Source organism: Heterodontus francisci, chromosome 14 (genome assembly GCF_036365525.1).
Source record: "Heterodontus francisci isolate sHetFra1 chromosome 14, sHetFra1.hap1, whole genome shotgun sequence".
NCBI classification, from domain to species: Eukaryota; Metazoa; Chordata; class Chondrichthyes; order Heterodontiformes; family Heterodontidae; genus Heterodontus; species Heterodontus francisci.
This window is the reverse complement of record NC_090384.1, coordinates 110,279,376-110,289,379: the sequence shown is the minus strand read 5'-3', so window position 1 is coordinate 110,289,379 and position 10,004 is coordinate 110,279,376. Positions and strand designations below refer to the sequence as shown.

The window sequence follows — 10,004 nt, the reverse complement described above, 5'->3', positions numbered from 1 at the left end:
ATCTTGTAGATGGTACACATTGCTGCCACTGTGCGTCAGTGGTGGAGGGAGTGAATGCTGCAGGTGGTGGATAGGGTGTCAATCAAGCGGGCTGCTTTGTCCTGGATGGTGTTGAGCTTCTTGAGTGTTGTTGGAGCTGCACCCATCCAGACAAGTGGAGAGTATTCCATCACATTCCTGACTTGTGCCTTGTAGATGGTGGACAGGCTTTGGGGAGTCAGGAGGTGAGTTACTCACCGCAGGATTCCTAGCCTCTGACTTCCACAGTATTTATATGGCTACTTCAGTTCAGTTTCTGGTCAATGGTAACCCCCCAGGATGTTGATAGTGTGGGAATTCAGCGATTGGTAATGCCATTGAATGTCAAGTGGAGATGGTGAGATTCTCTCATGTTGAAGATGGTCATTGCCTGGCACTTGTGTGGCGCAAATATTACTTGCCACTTATCATCCCAAGCCTGGATGTTGTCCAGATCTTGCTGCATTTTTACACAGACTGCTTCGGTATCTCAGGAGTCACAAATGGTGCTGAACATTGTGCAATCATCAGCGAACATCCCCACTTCTGACATGATGTAGGGAAGGTCATTGATGAAGCAGCTGAAGATGGTTGGGCCAAGGATACTACCCTGAGGAACTTCTGTAGTGATGTCCTGGAGCTCAGATGATTGACCTCCAACAACCACAACCATCTTCCTTTGCGCTAGGTATGACTCCAACCAGCGGGGTTTCCCCCGATTCCCATCGACTCCAGTTTTGCTAGGACTCCTTGATGCCATACTCAGTCAAATGCTACCTTTATGTCATGGGCAGTCACTCTCACCTCAAGTTCAGCTCTTTTGTCCATGTTTGAACCAGGGCTGTAATGAAGTCAGGAGCCCAGTGGCCCTGGCGGATCCCAACTGAGTGTCAGTGAGCAGGTTATTGCTAAACAAGTACAGATGACACCTTCCATCACTTTACTAATGATTGGGAGTAGACTGATGGGGCGGTAATTGGCCAAGTTGGACTTGTCCTGCTTTTTGTGTCCAGGACATACCTGGACAATTTTCCACATTGGCAGGTAGATGCCAGTGTTGTAGCTGTACTGGAACAGCTTGGCTAGGGGCGCGGCAAGTTCTGGAGCACAGGTCTTCAGTACTATTGCCGGAATATTGTCAGGGCCCATAACCTTTGCAGTATCCAGTGCCTTCAGTCGTTTCTTGATATTACGTGGAGTGAATCAAATTGGCTGAAGTCTGGTATCTGTGATGCTGGGGACTTCAGGAGGAGGCAGAGATGGATCATCAACTCGACACTTCTGGCTGAAGATTGTTGCAAATGCTTCAACCTTATCTTTCGCACTGATGTGCTGGGCTCCCCCATCATTGAGGATGGGGATATTTGTGGAGCCACCTCCTCCAATTAGTTGTTTAATTGTCCACCACCATTCACAACTGGATGTGGCAGGACTGCAGAGCTTAGATCTGATCCATTGGTTATGGGATCACTTAGCTCTGTCTATCGCATGCTGTTTATGCAGTTTGGCATGCTAGTAGTCCTGTGTTGCAGTTTCACCAGGTTGGTACCTCATTGTTAGGTATGCTTGCTGCTGCTCCTGGCATGCCCTCCTGCACTGTTCATTAAACCAGGGTTGGTCTCCTGGCTTGATGGTAATGTTAGAGTGGGGGATATGCCGGGCCATGAGGTTATAGATTGTAGTTGAGTACAATTCTGCTGCTGCTGATGACCCACAGTGCATCATGGACGCCCAGTTTTGCATTGCTAGATCTGTTCAAAATCTATCCCATTTAGCACAGCAATAGTGCCACACAACACAATGCAGGGTATCCTCAATGTGAAGATTAGATTTCATCTCCACAAGGACTGTGCGGTGATCACTTGTACCAATACTGTCATGGACAGATGCATCTGTGGCAGGCAGATTGGTGAGGACGAGGTCAAGTATGTTTTCCTCTCTTGTTGGTTCCCTCACCACCTGCCGCAGATGTGCCCTTTAGGACTTGGCCAGCTCGGTCAGTAGTGGTGCTACCAAGTCACCCTTGGTGATGGACATTGAAGTCCCCCACCCAGAGTACATTCTGCACCCTTGCCACCCTCAGTGCTTCCTTCAAGTGCTGTTTAACATGGACAAATATCTTTTCATCAGTTGGGGGGGTAGTAGGTGGTAATCAACAGGAGGTTCCCACACACGTTTGACTTGATGCCAGGAGACGTCATAGGGTCCAGAGTCGATGTTAAGGACTCCCAGGGCAACTGCCTCCTGTGGTGCCACCTCAGCTCAGTCTGTCCTGCCTATGGGACAGGACACACCCAAGGATGGTGATGGTCGTGTCTGGGATATTGTCTATAAGACATGATTCTCTGAGTATGACTGTCAGGCTGCTGCTAGACAAGTTGTGGGACAGCTCTCCGAACTCTGGCACAAGCCCCAGATGTTAGTAAGGAGGACGTTGCAGGGTCAACAGGGCTGGGTTTGCCATTGTTGCTTCTGGTGCCTAGGTCGATGCCAGGTTGTCCGTTTGCTTTCATTCCTTATCGACTTTGTAGCAGTTTGATACTTGGAAAATCTGACCTTCACCAGTGATCTTTGAACTTTCACTATTATGTTTCCAACTAGAACCAGTGCAAGGCTCTGTCTGACACTTGGGGGGAAATGAGGAATATCCAAACCCTCAGTAGAAAATATCAAGTTAGAGTACTGGGGACAGATTGTGGCTTTTTCAGGAGTTTCAAAGTATCAGAGCTCAGAGTCAGGAGTCATGCAAGCAAATTAATTCCAGTTAATCCTCTCCCCAGTGAAATATCTGTCCAAATTGAGGGAGTTTTGTAGAGAATTTAACACCAAATTAAAAGTATTTTCTTGCAATAACAAACAAGTAAACATTTTTATTCCATCAAAATATTCTTGTAAAATGGATCATGTCGTGTTCTGTGATTTTAGCAATAACTTCATTAATCCTAACTAAAAAAAAATGCTTTAAAAAGGGAGGCAGGAGCACAGCCATCGAGTGGAACTACAGACAGATTTACCCATTCATGGCTCTTCTGCTCATCAGGCATCACGCAACACCCTGCAGATCACAGAACAGTACTGGACAGTTATTTCCACTCAGTTACAGGATGTGGGTGTCACTGGCAAAGTCCATCTCTATTTGCTTTGGGAAGGTGGTAGCAGGTTTGATACAACTGAATGCCTTGCCTGACCACTTCAGAAGGGAAGTTAAAAATCAACCACGTTGGTGTGGGACTGGAGTTATATCAAGGCCAGACCAGGTAAAGACAGCAGGTTACTTTCCCTCAGGGACATTAGTGAAAATTGGGGTTTTATGACAATCTCACAGCTTCACAGTCAGTTCTCCGAAATCAGATTTTTCAAACTGAATTCAAATTCTCAAACTGCCTTGATGGGATTTGAACACTGGATTATTAGATCAGGTCTCTGGGTTACTGGTTCAGTGACATAACTACAACATTATACTGCGTGTGGGACACAGACAGCTACAGTTGATGGGGAGGGCACAATGTGGAATGACAGGGATACCTGAGGGATCGGTATCGTCACAAAGAAAGACTGTGTAAGTTGAGGGGAACTTTCTTCCACAAATGTGAGTGCATACATCAAAAACGGTCATAAAACCTTTTCAGGTACTCTCAAGAATCAGTTCATCAATCAACTTTAAATGTAACCTCTGCAATTTCTGGTGATTTCACTCCGCACATTCTCATTTGTAAACACAGGTAAATCAGTGAGACAGCACCTCCTGGGACTGCTTACAGTCATTGGGCAGAGAGCCCTGTATAGACACAGGAGTCTGGGCAAGTTCAATGGGTTAAAATTGAAGAGAACCTCCTGACATGAGAATACACAGAAACTGCTAAATCAGCAAAAGGGTAAAGTCCAGGGCCACATTGCTTTAAAACATGGAACTTTGTTCCTTTGGTAGGGTATAAATACTGAGAAATTAAAATATTCTAAGCTAGTACTGTTTGTGATATAACATACAGAAATAGGTGAGCCCACTCCTGCTGCCCCAAGTCATTAAAATACAGCTCATTTTGGAAAATGAGCTACTGAAATTTCTATCACTATTGTAAAAAGAGCCAGTACAGTTATTTCAGACAGCAAGAGCAGCTATTAGGTCAAGATGTCCTGTGCCTGATGTTCCACAAGTAGCGCCACATTCTTCACATCCTCACACCAGTAATCCAATCTCTCCTTCATCCCTTTAATCTGCAACACCAAGAGATAGCAGTTAATGCTAGAATCAACAGCCAATCACAGCATCAACTCTCAGTGCAAAGACAATGAACAATTCGGCATACAATCAGAAAACAGTTCAGATCAGATGATCAGCAATACAGAACCTCCCAACTGACACGCAGTGAATTTTAAACCAAGTTACTTGTTTCAAGGAATCAAAGTGACTGAAAAATGCCGTCTCTGGGTGATGACACACATACTGATGATTGAAATACACTCCAACAAATCCAGACATTGTCCACCTCAGTGTTTACCTGCTGCAGATCCAACACTCGGGGTTGAACCCATGTCATGTGAACTCGCTCATCCACCTCATCAATGCTGCCCTTCACCAGACCCACAGAGAGTGCCTTCATTACCAGCAGTTCCACCTGACAAAGCAACAACAGCAACTGTAATAGTCCACACAACACACACAAGCTCAGGCCCACTCCGTGCACACACTGCTCACTGAACCACTTGCATGCGATTCAGAATACACGGGTGTGGGGCGGAGCAATAGGTTTGAACTCAAGGGAAAATATATAATTTAACTCATTGCACAAAAGGAGCTGCAAACAGAATTGCTAATATTTTGGTGGCGATTGTTAAGGGCTCTTATTTCCAATTAGATTCTATATTGCATAAACTGCAACTGAGTTAGTGCAAATGTCGTGACAAGAAAGGAGCCCACCTCACTAACAGGAACCTTCGCAATCTGAGAAATCTCCTTAAATGTCAGCTGCCGGTGGTTCGCTGGACGGGTGAAAGTCATCTAAAAGGAAGAGAAACAACACAACACTTTTTATTCACCTGTGAAACTCCAAAGAATACAGACCGGCAACTAAAATACTGTTTAGAAATAGCCAACGAACATTCCAAAAAGGATTAGTTTAACAAAGAATTCTCTGAGGAGATAACAGACATTGTCGATGGGGATGTGCAGTGGATGCAGTGTTCATGGATTTCAGGAAAGCTTATGACAAGATACCACAAGGGGATTACTACAGCTGATTAAGGGGTATGGAATTGGGAAGACAGCAAACTGAATTACAAATTGGTTAGAACGGAGGGAACAGAGGCAGAGTTAAGGTCAGTTTATGTACAAGATTAAATGTATGATATTTAGAACAGAGAGGAGAGGCTATGGGATATATTTCACCTAATGCAAACATTGCTCAAAGGTGCTGGGAGAATATGCAGCTGAACATGTGAAGAAACCCAGTTCAACAGGAGGTCTGAGGCACACAAAACTGAAATGGTTTAGTTAAAATCTGGTGAGCTGTAAGTTTAAAGAGTCACTGAGGCAGGAAGTTAACACGAGACATCAGAGCCACAATTTAAATCTCACGAGAGAGGAGCTGAGGAGAAGTTGCTCAGGAGAGGAAATGGAAATTCAACAAACCTCCATCAGGCAAAGGAGTTGGATTTTCTGCATCAGTCGCAGTTCATTGGCTCTCAGGTCAGGCTGTAATTAAATAATAAAGCTGAATTAGACATTTCCATCCCCGCCCACACTCACTCACTCCCCTCCCTCAGTCCCACTTGCTCCCCCTCCCCTGCCCCACTCTCCCCTCCCCCTTGTCCCGTCCCACTCTCCCCTCCCCCTGCCCCACTCTCTCCCTCTAGTTTGTCCCTTCCCCGCCTTGTCCCACACTCCCTCCTTGAATCACAGAATTGTAACAGTGCAGGAGGAGGCCATTCGACCCATCATGTCTGCACTGGCTCTCCATAACCCTGCACATTCTTCCTTTTCATATAACTGTCTAATTCCCTTTTGAATGCTTCAATTGAACCTGCCTCCACCACTTTCTCAGGCAGTGCATTCCAGACCTTAACCACTCACTGCGTGAAAGTTTTTCCTCATGTCACTTTTGCTTCTCTTACCAAATATTTTAAATCTGTGCCCTCTCGTTCTCGATCCTTTAAAAAGTGGGAACAGTTTCTCTATCTACTCTGTCCACATTGTCTCCATTCCCCCGTCCCTGCCAGATTCTCCCCTCCTCCCAGCAGGCCACTTACCTGCTGTCCCCATGATGCCTTCAGAGCTTGAAACCTCTCCACGTTGCCGCTGTTGAAGGCATGCAGAGTGTCAATCAGCCACTGTTTATCCGTGCTCCGGAGAGACTCCAACACGGGATGCATTAACTGAAAGGGACAGAACGCAGAGCAAGATCCCAGCATAAGGTACAATTTCACAAGTATATGACCAAGTAAACGCTCTCATTAGCCATGGTGATACTCACAAGTTCTCCAAAGTTGTAGACACCTTCACCTAAAAGACCAGCCAGCCCGAGAGTGAAAGCTCGCTCCTGATGCTCAGCAACTGAATCAAACACAAAATTAAACACTAGCCTGTCAGCATTACATCGTGTTGGCAAATCAGTAAGTGGAGTTGCAGCCTCCCCATAGCCCTGCATCAACCCCAAGCTAATCCCCCTGCCCCACTCTCTCCCCATAGCCCTGCATCAACCCCAAGCTAATCCCACTGCCCCACTCTCTCCCCATAGCCCTGCATCAACCCCAAGCTAATCCCACTGCCCCGCTCTCTCCCCATAGCCCTGCATCAACCCCAAGCTAATCCCACTGCCCCGCTCTCTCCCCATAGCCTGTTATATTCTAGAAAGCCAGCTGGTGAAGGATGATACTGGGGTCAATCTTTACTCAGTCTTACATTTATTTAGAGTGAAACATTACATGCATACAACACCTCCTAACTCAAACCAGCAAGTGTCTCTTTACATGTGCTCAAGTAAAACCCTAATTAATGCCCTCCATCTATGTGCAATTAAACAGAATTGATATTCAATTAACATAACCCTGCCTCAATCCCTGTATCTTTTTCTGCTTCAAACATTTATCCAGTTTTCCTTGGAGAGATACAATGGGCTCTACCTCACCCCACTGCTTTTAAAAAAAATTCTTTCATGAGATGTGGGCATCACAGGCAAGGCCAACTTTTACTGCCCATCCCCAATTGCCCTTGAACTGAGTGGCTTGCTAGGCCGTTTCAGAGGGCAGTTAAGAGTCATCCACATTGCTGTGGGTCTGGAGTTGCATGTAGGCCAGACCAGGTAAGGACAGCAGATTTCCTTCCATAAAGGACATTAGTGAACCAGATGGTTTTTTTTAAAAAAACGACAATGGCACCATTATTGGAACTAGCTTTTAATTCCAGATTTTATTTATTTATTAATTAATTGAATTTAAATTCCACCAGCTGCGATGATGGGATTTAGAGCCGTGTACGCAGAGCATTAGCCTGGGCCTCTGGATTACCGCACCCTCTCCCGTGGTAAAGCATTCAGAGCTTTAACAACCCTCTAAACCAGAGACAAAAACTGCAAGTAAATGTTTTGTGAAAGGAAGAATTTCACAGAATAAAACCTAAGAGGTGAAGCTAAAATCTCAAACTATTTCTCCGACTAAAGCACCAGCTTTTGGAACACGCCAATGTGAGGAGTGAAGCAATTCAGGAAAAAAAATGCCTGAAAATGAAAATATGAAAAATTGAAGTGAAGTATTTGGCTAAAGTTTTCCTCGAGACCAGAACGAGGATATGGGAACACAAGCTCAGGAATAAAGCTTGTGATGACCAATTGAGGAAAAAGGACAAATTTGAAAGAAATGTTTCTCCAGTGTGCATTATAGTGAAACACACAGATAGGTACTGTGAATGCATTAAAATTCAATGTGGGACCTACACCTTTCCACAGACTTTGAATATAAAGAGACTGGAGAAGTCAGCATTGTTCTCCTTAGAGCAGAGAAGGTTAAGAAGAAATCGGATAGAGGTGTTCAAAATAATGAATGGTTTTGCTAGATTAAATAAGGGAAACCAGTTTCTGGTGGCAAGAGGAGGGGGAGAAAAGAGGAATAAGGTGCATAACGTGAGTTGTTAGACAGTACGAAAGAGGGGAATAGTCCCATATTAGATGGGATTGGACTGAGAAAGACTATGAGGAATGCAAAGATAGAATTACAAATGCATGCGTGTAAATACACACAAAGTGTGAAGAATAAGGCTGGTGAGGCACAAGCACAAATAGCAGTATGGGAATATGATGTTGTGGCAATAACAAACATGGCTTAAAAATGGCGAGGACTGGGTGATTAATATACAAGGATATATAGTACTCAGAAAAGATAGGGAAGGAAAAATGGGAGGTGGGTGGCAGTACTGATTAGGGAAGACACTGTAGTGTGTGAAAGGGAGGATGCCCTTGTGGGGGAAAAGACAATCCATTTGGTTAGAGTTGAGAAGCAAAGATGGTATGATCATGCTAATCGGGGTATTCTATAGGACTCCAAATAGAGAGCGCGCACCTGCTTTTGTGCGTACGTGTCTGCCTGTGTGTGCACAAAAATGCCAGTGAGCAAACGAGCGAGTGAGTGAGTAGTATAGCTTTGTTAGTAAAGGAAGAGATCAGTGCTGTAGTCAGAAATGATATATGCACTGGAGATCTTGACATAGAATCAGTCTGGGCAGAAAGAAGAACTAGCAAAGGAAAGAAGTCCCTGGTGGGAGTAATCTATAGGTCCCCAAACAGTAGTTCCGCAGTGGGGCACAGTATAAACCAGGAAATACTGGGGGCTTGTAAGAAAGGTACTGCAATGAAAATGGGTGATTTTAATATGCATATAGACTGAATTAATCAAATTGGTAAGGATAGCCTTGAGGGAGAGTTCATTGGATGTATTAGAGATTGTTTTTTGGAGCAATACGTTGTGGAACCAACCAGGGAGCAGGCTATTCTAGATTTGGTATTGTGTAATGAGGTGGGATTAATGAATGATCTCATAGTTAAGGATCCTCTAGGGAAGAGTGATCATAGTATGCTAGAATTTCAAATTCAGTTTGAGGGCAAGAAACTGCCGAGTCCCACACTAGCGTTCTGGAGTTAAACAAAAGTAATTACATAGGTATGAGGACAGATTTGGCCCTAGTGGACTGGGCAGGAAGACTAAAAGGTAGGACAGTTGATGAGCAGTGGCAGATGTTTAAGATGGGCGGCACAGTGGTTAGCACCGCAGCCTCACAGCTCCAGGGACCCGGGTTCGATTCTGGGTACTGCCTGTGTGGAGTTTGCAAGTTCTCCCTGTGACCGCGTGGGTTTTTGCCGGGTGCTCCGGTTTCCTCCCACGGCCAAAGACTTGCAGGTGATAGGTAAATTGGCCATTGTAAATTGCCCCTAGTGTAGGTAGGTGGTAGGGAATATGGGATTACTGTAGGGTTCGTATAAATGGGTGGTTGTTGGTCGGCACAGACTCGGTGGGCCGAAAGGCCTGCTTCAGTGCTGTAACTCTAAATTTAAAAAAATAATGATTTTCAATTCCTCCCAACTAAAATATATTCCAGAGAGGAAGAAAGAAAGATTCTAAGAAAGGGAAAAACATCCATGGCTAAGCAAGGAAGTTAAGGATAACATAAAGACAAAAACTAAGGCATACCATATTGCAAAGGCCAGTGGCAGGCTGGAAGATTGGGAAACTTTTAAAGATCAACAAAGGGTTACTAAAAAAGTAATAAAAAGAGCAAAGGTAAATTATGAAAGAAAACTAGCGCAAAATATAAAAACGGATAGCAAAGGCTTCTATAAGTATATAAAAGGGAAGAGAGTAGCTAAAGTAAATGTTGGTTCCTTGGAGGATGAGACAGGAGAGTTAATGGAAGGGAACACAGAAATGGCAGAGACACTAAATCAGTATGTTGCCTCAGTTTTCACGGTGGAGGACACGAGTACCATCCTAATAGAACCAGG

The 10,004-nt window shown here is 44.6% G+C and overlaps 1 protein-coding gene across 2 annotated transcripts in view; it reads right to left on the bottom strand.

Annotated features, from left to right (window-relative positions):
- Positions 1–2,879: 2,879 nt before the first annotated feature.
- psmd13 (proteasome 26S subunit, non-ATPase 13) overlaps positions 2,880–10,004 on the bottom strand; it is a 69,454-nt gene continuing 62,329 nt past the window's right edge. For both annotated transcript variants that reach the window (XM_068046770.1, XM_068046771.1), the window contains exons 8-13: positions 6,489–6,568; positions 6,265–6,390; positions 5,648–5,710; positions 4,937–5,017; positions 4,518–4,634; positions 2,880–4,233 (exon numbers count right to left, since the gene is read on the bottom strand). In XM_068046770.1, the coding sequence (XP_067902871.1) occupies positions 4,138–4,233; positions 4,518–4,634; positions 4,937–5,017; positions 5,648–5,710; positions 6,265–6,390; positions 6,489–6,568 (563 nt within the window). In that variant the 3' untranslated portion in view covers positions 2,880–4,137. The remainder of the gene's footprint in view (positions 4,234–4,517; positions 4,635–4,936; positions 5,018–5,647; positions 5,711–6,264; positions 6,391–6,488; positions 6,569–10,004) is intronic.